This window comes from Myxine glutinosa, chromosome 12 (genome assembly GCF_964187855.1).
Source record: "Myxine glutinosa chromosome 12, kmMyxGlut1.1, whole genome shotgun sequence".
NCBI lineage: Eukaryota > Metazoa > Chordata > Myxini > Myxiniformes > Myxinidae > Myxine > Myxine glutinosa.
Window position 1 is genome coordinate 55,902,104 of NC_136272.1, and position 14,695 is coordinate 55,916,798.

Genomic DNA, 14,695 nt, shown 5'->3' on the forward strand with positions numbered 1-14,695 from the left:
CTTTCAAAGTTGCACCTCACACATCCACAAAGCTGCCTCCTCCCCCAGCCCTCCCTCTTCAATCTCATTCCTACAATCTTCTACGTCCCAATGCCCCATCTCATATTACTCCTCACTGTGCCTCATCACATCACCAGGTAGACCTTTGTCGTCCTTCACCTAATACTGCCCTCTCTCCAAGCTCTTCTGCAATCTTTGACACTGTCAACAGCTGTCCCTACCTCCGCCTCTCCTCCCTCGTCTTACAATCTCCCTCCCATCCCCTCCCTTGTACCCGACGTCCCCCACCCTCCCTTCATGGTGTGGACCTCAAACATCCGGGGCCTTCGTCAAACCTGCCTGATCTCTCCATACAGGTTGCCTAAGACAAACCATACTTGATCTGCATAACAGAAACCTTCCTACTTTAAGAGATCTCTGACTTCTTAGTTTCTCTCCCTGGTTACTCCCTCTTCAGGTATGATAGACCAGAACTTTGTCATGGCAGCAGAGTCGCTCTCTTTATAAAAATATAAAAAACTCTATTCCTCACTGCCTTACCAACACCCCCCCAGGAGTGCATCTGGCTACAACTTAACGTCTGCTCCCACCTTTTGTTTATACGTGTGTTGTAACGTCCACCAAACAGCGAGGACTCCATTTTTATCTCGCTCTCCGCCAGCATGTACCAAATAAAATCCACTTACCCCCAACTCTTTCTTCCTCATATGTGGTGATTTCAATTGTCATCATGCCAGTTGGCTGGGTGTGGGTACCTCTCTCACCAGCCATGGCTCCTCAGCAAAGTACTTCTGTGACTCATTGGGACTGAAACAATCTGTCAATTTCCGGACCCAGATCTCAGTCAACGGAGCATCATCTCTTCTAGACTTGGTTATGACAAACTTCCCTGCAAATGTCTGTCTTCTTCTTCTGTTCCAATCGGTTCTTCTGATCATGTGCTTGTTAAAATCGACATCTCTCTGGCCGTTCTCCGAGAGCCTCCTCAGCGCCGACGGGCCTTGCATTTCAAGCCAACTGGCACGGTCTTCAAGCAGCCATCAATCATCTGGTCTCCCATCTCTACTGCCACTGAAATAAACTCATCCTGGGAACTTTTCCAAAGAAAATTGCTCTCTCTCATGCACAGATTTATCCCATCTCGTCTTCAGTTGTCATGCGCTTCCTCCCGTCCTTGGTACACTGAAGTTTGTGATGAGGCAGCTGCCCTGAAACAAATTGCCTCATGGAATGCAAATCCAACTAAAGGCAATCTCTGTTCCTTCCACAAAGCCTGAACCAAGTGTGTGTCCACTTAATTGACATATGTGGGAGAATGACACGCCCAGACCAGGAATCAAACCCAGGTCCTATGGTGAACCGTACCAGTGCTCTGCCATCTGAGCTATCTGGGCTATCTGGGCGACACTAACCAAGCATGCAATTTTCCCACAGATACAAATGCCACTCTCCTTCCGTCACTGCTTCCGGGGCACTTGCAGCCAACCATGGGAGCACCAATGGCCTGTTTAATTGTGTCTACACTCAGGAGAGCAAGGAAACAATATTGCAGAAATCTCAAGACTGAACTCTCAAACCTGTCTCCATCCTCCAAATTCTGGTGGCGTCTGGTCAAATCTGTTTCTGGTGTTTGTTCCCCCTCCATCCCCTCCCTTACCTCAAACTGCTACAGTATGCAGGTGACACTGCACGTGAAAAAGCTGAATGCCTCAACCCTGTGCTTGCCTCAAAATCTTGTGTCCCAAACCCATCTCTCTCTGTACCCACCTTACCCAGTCCAACCCAGCTGCTCCTGGACTCTGTGTCCTTCTCTCCCGACAAGGTGGAGAAGTTTCTGGCAAACCTCGACTCTGCAACTGGAAAATTCTACAACTGGAAAAAAGGCATCGAGACCATGGGCCGAGCCTCCAAAATCTGTCTAGTTTTTGACTTTCGTGACCCACCTCTGGTATCGACCTGAAATTTTGCAAAGATTTAGATAAAAAAATCACTTAGAAAGAATTCACAACTCGTCAGTGCAAAAAGTTGCACAATAATTAGTTATGCTAATTAGCAAAATCTATAGCGCCATCTTGTGTCCATTATTATATAGTGTACAACTGAATGGGAATTCTAAATATAAAGTATGTAGTCTATGTAGAGATGGGGAAACTGTCCAGGAATTTGGGTGATCGAGGTCCAACACCCTCTCTCACACACACACACCTACACCAACATGTACACCTACACACCTACACACACACACACACACACACACACACACACACACACACACACACACACACACACACACACACACACAACAAGGAAATGATTTTAAAAATGTTTTACCAGAAGATGGCCATTCGAATTTTAATATCAAACTGAGTGATATATATATTTTTTAATTCTTGATGAACTGAAATTAATTATCAAACTAGTTATCCAAGCTCTTATTAAAAATGAATTGGAATGTTATAAAAAATAACATTTATGAAAAAATTAACTTGTTAAAAATCTTATTAAATTGGTTCACGCATGATGTAAATCAGGTGTTATAAACGCAGCCAGGTGAAGTGAATGAATGAATGAATGAATTGATTAATGCAAGTCTTGTTAAGTGTTTACAGTACCGTTCATAAACATACAGAGCATGACCTCAACCGTTCATCAACATCGAGCACGACCTCGACCGTTCATAAACATCGAGCACGACCTCGACCGTTCATCAACATCGAGCACGACCTCGACCGTTCATAAACATACAGAGCACGACCTCAACCGTTCATCAACATCGAGCACGACCTCGACCGTTCATAAACATACAGAGCACGACCTCAACCGTTCATCAACATAGAGCATGACCTCAACCGTTCATAAACATACAGAGCACGACCTCGACCATTCATAAACATACAGAGCACGACCTCGACCGTTCATCAACATAGAGCACGACCTCGACCATTCATCAACATAGAGCACGACCTCAACCGTTCATAAACATACAGAGCACGACCTCGACCATTCATAAACATACAGAGCACGACCTCAACCGTTCATCAACATAGAGCACGACCTCGACCATTCATAAACATACAGAGCACGACCTCGACCATTCATAAACATACAGAGCACGACCTCGACCGTTCATAAACATACAGAGCACGACCTCAACCGTTCATCAACATCGAGCACGACCTCGACCGTTCATAAACATACAGAGCACGACCTCAACCGTTCATCAACATCGAGCACGACCTCGACCGTTCATAAACATACAGAGCACGACCTCAACCGTTCATCAACATCAAGCACGACCTCGACCGTTCATAAACATACAGAGCACGACCTCAACCGTTCATCAACATAGAGCACGACCTCGACTGTTCATAAACATACAGAGCACGACCTCAACCATTCATCAACATAGAGCACGACCTCGACCGTTCATAAACATACAGAGCACGACCTCGACCGTTCATCAACATAGAGCACGACCTCGACCGTTCATAAACAAACAGAGCACGACCTCGACCGTTCATCAACATAGAGCACGACCTCGACCGTTCATAAACATACAGAGCATGACCTCGACCGTTCGTAAACATACAGAGCACGACCTCGACCATTCATAAACATACAGAGCACGACCTCGACCGTTCATAAACATAGAGCACGACCTCGACCGTTCATAAACATACAGAGCATGACCTCGACCGTTCATAAACATACAGAGCATGACCTCAACCGTTCATAAACATAGAGCACGACCTCGACCGTTCATAAACATACAGAGCACGACCTCGACCGTTCATAAACATACAGAGCACGACCTCGTCCGTTCATAAACATACAGAGCATGACCTCGACCGTTCATAAACATACAGAGCACGACCTCGACCATTCATAAACATAGAGCACGACCTCGACCGTTCATAAACATACAGAGCATGACCTCGACCGTTCATAAACATACAGAGCACGACCTCGACCGTTCATAAACATACAGAGCACGACCTCGACCGTTCATAAACATACAGAGCACGACCTCGACCGTTCATAAACATACAGAGCACGACCTCGACCGTTCATAAACATACAGAGCACGACCTCGACCGTTCATGAACTTGCAGAGCACGACCTCGACCGTTCATCACCATACAGAGCAAGACCTCGACCGTTCATGAACTTACAGAGCACGACCTCAACCGTTCATAAACATACAGAGCACGACCTCGACTGTTCATAAACATACAGAGCACGACCTCGACCGATCATAAACATAGAGCACGACCTCGACCATTCATGAACTTACAGAGCACAACCTCAACCGTTCATAAACATACAGAGCACGACCTCGACCGTTCATAAACATACAGAGCACGACCTCGACCATTCATAAACATACAGAGCACGAACTCGACCGTTCATAAACATAGAGCACGACCTCGACACGTTCATAAACACAGAGCACGACCTTGACCGTTCATGAAGTAACAGAGCACGACCTCGACCGTTCATGAACTTACAGAGCACGACCTCAACCATTCATAAACATAGAGCACAACCTCGACCGTTCATGAACTTACAGAGCACGACCTCGACCGTTCATGAACTTACAGAGCATGACCTCAACCGTTCATAAACATAGAGCACGACCTCGACCGTTCATAAACATACAGAGCACGACCTCGACCGTTCATAAACATACAGAGCACGACCTCGACCGTTCATAAACATACAGAGCATGACCTCGACCGTTCATAAACATACAGAGCACGACCTCGACCATTCATAAACATAGAGCATGACCTCGACCGTTCATAAACATACAGAGCATGACCTCGACCGTTCATAAACATACAGAGCACGACCTCGACCGTTCATAAACATACAGAGCACGACCTCGACCGTTCATAAACATAGAGCACGACCTCGACCGTTCATAAACATACAGAGCACGACCTCGACCGTTCATAAACATACAGAGCACGACCTCGACCGTTCATGAACTTGCAGAGCACGACCTCGACCGTTCATCACCATACAGAGCAAGACCTCGACCGTTCATGAACTTACAGAGCACGACCTCAACCGTTCATAAACATACAGAGCACGACCTCGACTGTTTATAAACATACAGAGCACGACCTCGACCGATCATAAACATAGAGCACGACCTCGACCATTCATGAACTTACAGAGCACAACCTCAACCGTTCATAAACATACAGAGCACGACCTCGACCGTTCATAAACATACAGAGCACGACCTCGACCATTCATAAACATACAGAGCACGAACTCGACCGTTCATAAACACAGAGCACGACCTTGACCGTTCATGAAGTAACAGAGCACGACCTCGACCGTTCATGAACTTACAGAGCACGACCTCAACCATTCATAAACATAGAGCACGACCTCGACCGTTCATGAACTTACAGAGCACGACCTCGACCGTTCATGAACTTACAGAGCACGACCTCGACCGTTCATAAACATAGAGCACGACCTCAACCGTTCATAAACATAGAGCACGACCTCGACCGTTCATAAACACAGAGCACGACCTCGACCGTTGATAAACACAGAGCACGACCTCGACCGTTCATGAACTTACAGAGCACGACCTCGACCGTTCATGAACATAAAGCACGACCTCGACCGTTCATAAACACAGAGCACGTCCTCGACCGTTCATGAACATAGAGCACGACCTCGACCATTCATGAACTAACAGAGCACGACCTCGACCGTTCATGAACTTAGAGCACGACCTCGACCGTTCATAAACATAGAGCACGACCTCGACCGTTCATAAACATAGAGCACGACCTCGACCGTTCATAAACACAGAGCACGTCCTCGACCATTCATGAACATAGAGCACGACCTCGACCATTCATAAACATACAGAGCACGACCTCGACCGTTCATGAACTTACAGAGCACGACCTCGACCGTTTATAAACATAGAGCATGACCTCGACCGTTCATGAACTTACAGAGCACGACCTTGACCGTTAATGAACTTAGAGCATGACCTCGACTGTTCATGAACTTACAGCACGACCTCGACCGTTCATGAACTTACAGAGCACGACCTCGACCGTTCATAAACACAGAGCACGACCTCGACGGTTCATAAACATACAGAGCACGACCTCGACCGTTCATAAACATAGAGCACGACCTCGACCGTTCATGAACTTGGAACACGACCTCGACCGTTCATGAACTTACAGAGCTCGACCTCGACCGTTCATAAACACAGAGCACGACCTCGACCGTTCATAAACATACAGAGCACGACCTCGACCGTTCATAAACATCGAACACGACCTTGACCGTTCATAAACATACAGAGCACAACGTCGACCGTTCATAAACACAGAGCACGACCTCGACCGTTCATAAACATACAGAGCACAACGTCGACCGTTCATAAACATAGAGCACGACCTCGACCGTTCATAAACATAGAGCACGACCTCGACCGTTCATAAACATACAGAGAACGACCTCGACCGTTCATAAACATACAGAGCACGACCTTGACCGTTCATGAACTTACAGAGCACGACCTCGACCGTTTCTCTTCCACCAGAGGTTTTCTGAGGAGGTTTTATGAGGAGGTTTAGAGGTTTTATGACACATTGACGTCCTCGAGCGAATCGTTTGCGAAAGTTGTTAACGGGATGACATTGGAAACAACATACTTCGTAGTCGACGAAAGGTTTCGCTCCCTTGTGGATATTGGTCCAGACCACGTGATCTCTCGGCACGACCTACAGGTGGAGCCGACCTCCAAGACAGAAGACTTACAGAGTCAGCTAGCTGAGCCACACCTGTGCAGGTGCTTTTTCATCGAAGCACTTCTCGGCGCCCAGCGTGACCACAGGTGCGTCCTTGGCTTGCCGCATGGTCTGGATGTTCTCCAGCTGTTCCCGCCAACGCAAAGGTTCCCAGCACTTTGTCCCATTTCCCTCAGAATCCACATGTTGCTCATAACGAACCGTGACCCGATTCGGCCGTCTCGACTTGCTCGGGTCGACCTGCTCCTCCAAACGTGCAGCTGTTGGCACCACGGGCACGAGGCTCCGAGATGCTCTCGTTCGTCTGGTCAACATCATCCCGACACTTGCAACCAAAACATATAATTCCATGGCCTTCCTTCGCCTTCGCCTTCCATGGCTGCATCTGACTACATGTAAGTCGCCATGACAGCTGCGCCAGCACTGTATGTACAGTCTGAAACGAAGCGCGCGATTGGCTGATTAGCGCTCACGGCCACTCGTGGCCTATGTTACATGTGCTGTGATTGGACAATATTTATTAAAAAGATCGTCAACATTTTAGGTGATTTTTCCACATTTTCAAAATATGTGCAAGTTTTGTGCTTGACGAGTTTCAGATATTAATTCTGTAATATTTTTACACAACATATTATAAATGCAGGTAGATATGTGAGGTGGGTCACGAAAGTAATCAAAACAGGGGCTCGGCCCACGGTCTAATCACGCCACAGGTCCTAAAATCCAGCTCTGTCACTCTATCTCACACTCTCTCTGTTCTCTTCACCCTCTCTTTTGCTCAAGGTCATCTACCATCTGCTTGGAAATCGGCCAACATCACCGCTTTACACAAAAAAGGTGCAAAAACAGATCCTTGCAACTACAGACCAATCAGCCTGCTCCCAATTATCAACAAGGTCATGGAATCAATCATTGCTTCGAATATGAAATCTTTCCTCTTCTCCAATGACTTGATCTCTGATCATCAATTTGGTTTCAGACCAGGTCACTCGACTCTGGACATGCTGCTTCTGCTGTCTCAACAATAGATGGGGGTCCTCAACCCGAAACAGGAAATCAGAGTTGTCTCCCTTGACATATATTGTGTGTTCGATACGGTCTGGCACCCCGCTCTGCTCACCAAACTCTCCTCCTATGGTATCCATGGAACTCTTTTCCTGGGAAAACCACATTTCCAAGCTGGCCTTCAAAGCCAGTCGCCGACTGGGCATCCTCCGTCGTGCGACGTCCTTCCTTGGCACACCTGAGCTCCTCACCACATACAAGGCTTTCATACACAGCTTGATGGAATACTGCTCTCCCCTCTCGGCTGGTGCACCTGCCTCACACCTAGCTCGGCTACACACTGTTGAAATCAAAGCTTTCAGAATCATTGGTGTTTTCCACGATGAAGATGATTCTGACAGCCTTTCACTTTCTCACCGCAAGCAGGTAGGTGGCCTGTCTTCTACCAACTCCTCTCCGGCCTTGCTCCCCCAGCTCTCTCTGTGCTCTGTCCCCCAAATATTCCTGCAGGATGCACAGAGTCTACCAGAAACACTCTTATGGTTAAACTACCAAAATCAAGACTCTCTATTCACCTTCACTCTTTCATTCCTCTTTTCTCCCACCTCTGGAACAAACTCCCTCCCTCTCTTCAATCACACTCCTCCCTCCAGGTCTTCAAAACAGCTCTTCACCACCATCTCTTATCTTCCCCCATCCAAAACCTTGATCGTTTCTCCCGCTGTTAATCCACCCCAAACCCACATCTTCAATTTCCGTTTTCTTTCCTGAAAGCCCCTGTGATGTCCATCTTGTTTATCCCGTGTACCCTGCCCTAGTCCTCTGTCTTCCACAGATCTCCTGATGTCCCTGTTCTCTACTATTGATGTGCTTCGCTCTCTCACCCCCTCTCGTCTCCTGCTTCCTTTGTTATATGTGTCAGCTCCTATACGAGCCTCGACTTGGTATACAAACAAATAAAAATAATAATAATAACCAATCCGCTTTTTCTCGGCTGCACAAACGGATAGCGAAACATTGGATCCTGCAGTGTTAGCAATCCCTAATAAAGCATGCCATTCAATTTGCTGAATATTACAGGAGCAGGAAGTTGTTTGCATTCATAAAGCGTAAAGGAAGACCGATTAAGGATACATATATTCATAAGGACAAGAGATCGAAGATAAAGATCTCACAAGGCACCTTTTTCACCTTGCCTTGAGAGAAAATATCTAGGTCTCCCAAAAGCATTAAAACTTACCCGATTCAAGCAGAGATACATCTGTCAACGTGATATAATTGGCTGGAGCACCATCACCATTCCCTGGGAAGTCATCCAAACTCATCTGGCCCACATTTATTATTTCTTCTCGTTCCTTTACTCCTCTTCCTCTACCTCTACCTCTTGCATTTTTGTTTTTCTTTTGACCAGCCCCTCGGGCCTTGGTCGACCCTCGAGGCCGACCACGAGGTTTGGGAAGAGCAGATGGAGGTTTGGGAAGAGCAGATGGAGGCTTGGGAATAAATGGTGGTGCTGTTTGGAGATGGGTTGAGGGAGGGGGTAGGGAGGAAAAGGTAATAAAAAAAGATATGAAAGAATGGAGTAAAATAATGGAGTTCACAATCACATAATCACTTCCGCGCTATTAAACAATGGTTTCAGCCGATTAAGTTCATAAACACCAACGATGATGGCCACCCAGCAGAATTACAGTGTTGAACCAAGAAAATGGTGAAAAGTGCATAAAAGTCATAAGAAAAGAAAGGAACAGGTCATTTCGGTTAAATAGAACACATAAGTTTCATTGCGAAATATTATTTAAGAATAATACCACATCGAGCCTGATGCCACAATGTGGAAAATAAAAAAAAATTACATTTTTCACTGTTGGGGCTAACGAGACCCAGCTCGTGACCACGTGCTTTTTCCCTCTGGAACATCAGGTTAAGTTCACTGCAGTCCACAAACTCCATGGCCACAAACTTGGTTGTCCGTTGCCTGCCTTCATCCTCCATGATACCCTGGCACATTCCGAGCAAAATATTGTTTTCTCTGTACATGTTTATGGTGGCGGTCAAAAATGGTGCGTCAACATTCCTTCACCCCACCTTCCCCCAAAGGAATGACCCCCTTCGACGAAGTGCTCACCTTGACAAGTAAATGCCGATCCATGGTACGGCACAGCATCCGTCCTTCCAGCTTGTCGACCCTGAGGGCTCTTTGCAGTTTTGACTGTGATATTCCTTCTGGCCCCGAGGCTCGCACTGCCAGCAGAACACAGGCATTAGCAATTACCTTGTTATGCTGAAATGAACAGGAATGTTAAAGACCCACAAGTGCAAAGAAATGAAGATGAAGAATCTTTAAAGGTTTTGTCCGATTTGTCCGATTCATTGATGAAAGGCCGACAGAATGTGAAATTCATGTTTGGTTTAATGAATAAATATCTTGAAATGGTGATTTTTTTTTGCTGTCATTTTACACTCTTGTGTAAGCCCTGCTTTTTATTCTTACACTTAACTTAGTGTAAGGTAACTAAGTGTCTTACACTAAGTGTAACTTACTTGAGGTCTTAAGTCTTACACTAAGTAAGGTAACTAAGTGTAACTTACACTTAACTTACACTCATACAAACGTAACTTACACTTAAGGCCCTGCCCCCAAAAACACAGCGATGTCATTATGTCATATATCACGTGATCTACTACATCATCTCCAGGACTTGTGTTTACATGTGGTGTACATACGCTCTGAAAACTCTGAACCCTGAAAAGTACTGAGAATGCCATCTTGATGCATTGTTGCTGCTTGTGGCAAATATAACCAAAGATGGTGCGAGTACAGTCGTGGCCAAAAATATTGGCACCCTTTCACTTTTTTCAAATAACTCACAATTTGTCACATTTCACCAACTTTGTCACATTTCTAAAATCCTCAATTTTCATCCTATTGACTTGTAATTTGACGAGGATTTGCAAATCTGGTCACTGAATTCAACCACCAATTATATTTTATGTCAATATAGGCCAAAAGGTCAACCAGTTTTTTCGAATTTCTAAAATCCTCAATTTTCGTATGATTGACTTGAAATTTCAATGGAATTTTCATATCAACAGACCGAATTCGACCACCAACTATTTTTGAGATCAACATAGGCCAAAAGGTCAACATAGGCCAAAGGTCAACCACTTTTTTCAGATTTCTAAAATCCTCAATTTTCATCCGATGGACTTGAAATTTGAATAGGATTTACATATCGGCATACTGAATTCAACCACCAACTATTTTTGAGATCGGCAAAAGCCAAAAGGTCAACATAGGCCAAAGATCAACCACTTTTTTTTGAATTTTGAAAATCCTCAATTTTCATCCAATTGACTTGAAATTTGAAGAGGATTTTCATATCAGCTAACTGAATTCAACCACCAACTATTTTTGAAGTGAACATAGGCCAAAAGGTCAAGATAGGCCACATCTCTAAAATTGTCAATTTTCATCAGATTAACTTAAACTTTGAAGACGATTTGTATATCAGGTCACTGAATTCAACCACGAATTATTTTTGAGGTCAAATTGATGCTCCACTGAGTGTCATTCTACTTTGTTCTGTTTGCCAAGTTTTGCCAAGTGTTTTTGCCAATGAGTAATTTTTCATTACTTGCCGGAAAAGATTCCGGCAAGTATGTTGATCGGTTGGTTTGTCTGTCTGTCTGTTTGTTTGTTCGCAGTACTACGTCTACACCGTTGCACGTAGAATCGCTAAACTTTACACATATTTGTCTTGCCCTGGAATAGACTGTGCCCAATTTTTAACTCTCTCGGCCCAAGGCCTCCATTATGACGTCATAATTTGATAATTCGACAAGTACAAAACTTCATCCAATCAAGATGAAATTTCTTGAGCGCCACGTCGGCATAAACTGGTGGAGAAAAAAAAATAATGATGACGTCAACGGTCACGTGGTTCGGCCGCCATCTTGGAAAAAAAACAAAAAAAAAATTGCACCTTTATATCTCCGCAAGTGCTGAATAGAAAAAATTTAGACATGGCTCATTGCAAAGAACTCTCCATGGGGAATAAAATATGTTAATGATGATGTCATAGGTGTGTCCATTATGACATCATAATTCAACAAGTACAAAACTTCATCCGATCAAGATGAAATTTCTTGAGCATAATCGAAGAATAAATCAGTTTAGAAAACAAATGATGACGTCATCGGACACATGGTTCGGCCGCCATATTTGTCCAAAATGGCCGAAAAAAAAATGTATATTCTGGCAAGTCCTCGGTCTCTGACTGATTTTTCATTTGTTTGTTTGTTTGTGAACAAAATATCTCAAAAAGATGTGGACGGATTCGGTCGAAATTTGGCAGGGATGTAGCACATGTCACAAGGACGAAATGATTTGATTTTGGTGAAGATCCGGATTCGGATCCGGCTACTAGAATATTTAAGTGATTCTTCACCATTGGGAGATAGGGCCAAAAACGATACATAGCAGGATATCTAAAAACGTTGTGGACGGATTTGGACGAAACTTTGTGGACCGGTTGGGTGTCTGACAAGGACAAATAGATTCGATTTTAATGAAGATCTGAATATGGATTCGGATATGAGAATTATTTAATTATTTAAGTGATTCTTCACTATTGGGAGATAGGGCCAAAAACTAGACATTGCGGGATATCTCAAAAAGTTATGGACTGACTTGGACGAAACTTGGTGGATAGTTTGGGATCTGACAATGACAAATAGATTCGATTTTAATGAAGATCTGAATACGGATTCGGATATGATAATTTTTTCTTTTTAAGTGATTCTTCACCATTGGGAGATTGAGCCAAAAACTATACATTGTGGGACGTCTCAAAAAGTTATGGATGGATTTGGACGAAACTTGGTGGACAGGTTGTGTTTGTGACTAGGAATAATCTATTAGATTTTGGTGAAGATCTGAATATGGATTGAAATATGAGAATTTTTTTTTTTTTTAAGTGATTCTTCACCATTGAGTGATAGGGTTAAAATCTATATAAAGCAGATTTCAAAAAGTTGTGGATGGATGATTTTGATCAAATGTGATTCTGTATTGTGATTTTCTGGTCTACTCTGGGATACAAAAAGTAAACAGTTCACCTGGCAGAGGTATGCTCCACCTACTCCTCCCCAAGGGTTTTTTCCCCAATAATGTTCCACCTCCCCAAGGTGTTTTTCCTCCTTGAACAAACGTCGAGTAAAAGTTCATAAATAACTTATAAAGGCGTTTTTGTGGGAGCAACAGCCCAACTGCCTCTACCAGAAGTAAGAATATTATAAACCACAAACACGTATGATTAGCTTTTCGCTAATAATGTTTATAACACTAAATGAAGAAATTCGGAGGAATCCCGACATCCGTGAGGAAAGTTTTACTTACAGAAATGAGTGAAGATCTACTGTAATCTATATACCCCACAAGGGTTGGGTTAATAACATGACCCTTCCTGGCGCTAACATGGCGTTTTTCGTTGCAAACTTTTGAAACTCGTTCCTGCTGTTGAACATGAAACTGAAAGGGAGGAAGACCGGGTTGTGCTCATTTGCCAAGCAGCTAGCTAGCGCTGGCCAAGCCAGCTGTTCCTTACCGGTTTTGAATAGAGTGCTTGCTCGAATGCTTAAAACATTTGGCGATCTCTCTACAAGAAACTTGGTAAATGAATACACACCCAATGTTCTTGAGACCCGACCATAGATCGACTGTAATCTATATACCCAGATGAGGAATGACCCTTCTTGCCACTCCCATAGTGAGCGGGTGTACTAGTAACATTAAATAAAGAAATGTGGGGGAATCCAGACATCGCTCAATGCTTATCACGTCGCTGAACGCACCTGGTCGTAGTGGGGTATATAGACGCACTGGAGTCTATATACCCCACAAGCATGGGCGGACTGGCCATATGGGCATTTGGGCAATGCCCGGTGGGCTGGGACCGTTGGGTAAAAAATGGGCCGCTGGGCTGGATAAAAAAACTGCTGAAAAAAAAATGGTCCCAGAAAACTTCTGCCTCCATCCCCGGGGATTCCCCGCTAAATATCAAAAAGTCAAAAGGTCTCCCCTGACGCGTCATTATAATTACTAGCAACGGTACCCGCCCTTCAGGCGGGGCTTCAATTTGGAGGCCCAAATGAAAAGGCAAAATATCAGAAAATGCAGGCTTTTTTTTAAAAAACGATTTATATAAACATCCGTTAAATCATATCACACGCAAATCATCAAAATCTAAACAGTATTTTTAGAATTTCAATTTAAAAAACCACATCACTTCATATCGGTAAATATTATTCCATTGTGGCGGACACGAAAGCCCACTGGCGTGGTGACATCATTCCGCGCACCAAGTGGGCGGCGGCCACGCCCGAGGGGTAGGCGTGGCCTCAGGATATACACCGGGCGCGCAGCCCGGAGCGCGCCAGTGCTACAGTGACCTCTTTGGAATAAAGAACTATAAACTTACTGCGTTGTCCACTTCCTCCTTGGTAGCAAGTCACGCGCGTAGCACCGCGTGCTTCATTGGTGACCCTCCGACGTTCTGGTCAGCCGTCGCTGACCACCCGACATGGCAACCAACGCTGTAGCAATGAAGCTCCCCGAGTTCTGGGAAGCGCAGGCGGAGATCTGGTTCCTGCAGGCCGAAGCCCAGTTCAGGCTTCGAGGCATCACGGCGGACGAGACACGTTACTGCCACGTGGTCGCCTCCCTCGGGGCCGGCGCGGCCGCCCGCGTCGTGTCGGTCCTGAGGACCCCACCGGCCAACGACAGGTACGAGGCGATCAAGAGTCTCCTCCTCGCCACGTTCAGCCTTACGGTGGACGCACGGGCCGATCGCCTCTTGGACCTGCCCGAGATCGGGGACACGCGACCGTCG

General features: G+C 45.1%; 1 protein-coding gene across 1 annotated transcript in view; it reads right to left on the reverse strand.

Annotated features, from left to right (window-relative positions):
* The window catches only part of LOC137437231 (general transcription factor 3C polypeptide 1), a 405,949-nt gene that overhangs the window by 318,173 nt on the left and 73,081 nt on the right, over window positions 1-14,695 (reverse strand). Inside the window, exons 9-11 of the mRNA XM_078766829.1 lie at window positions 9,931-10,046; window positions 9,659-9,803; window positions 9,043-9,315 (exon numbers count right to left, since the gene is read on the reverse strand). Of these exons, the coding sequence (XP_078622955.1) occupies window positions 9,043-9,315; window positions 9,659-9,803; window positions 9,931-10,046 (534 nt within the window). The remainder of the gene's footprint in view (window positions 1-9,042; window positions 9,316-9,658; window positions 9,804-9,930; window positions 10,047-14,695) is intronic.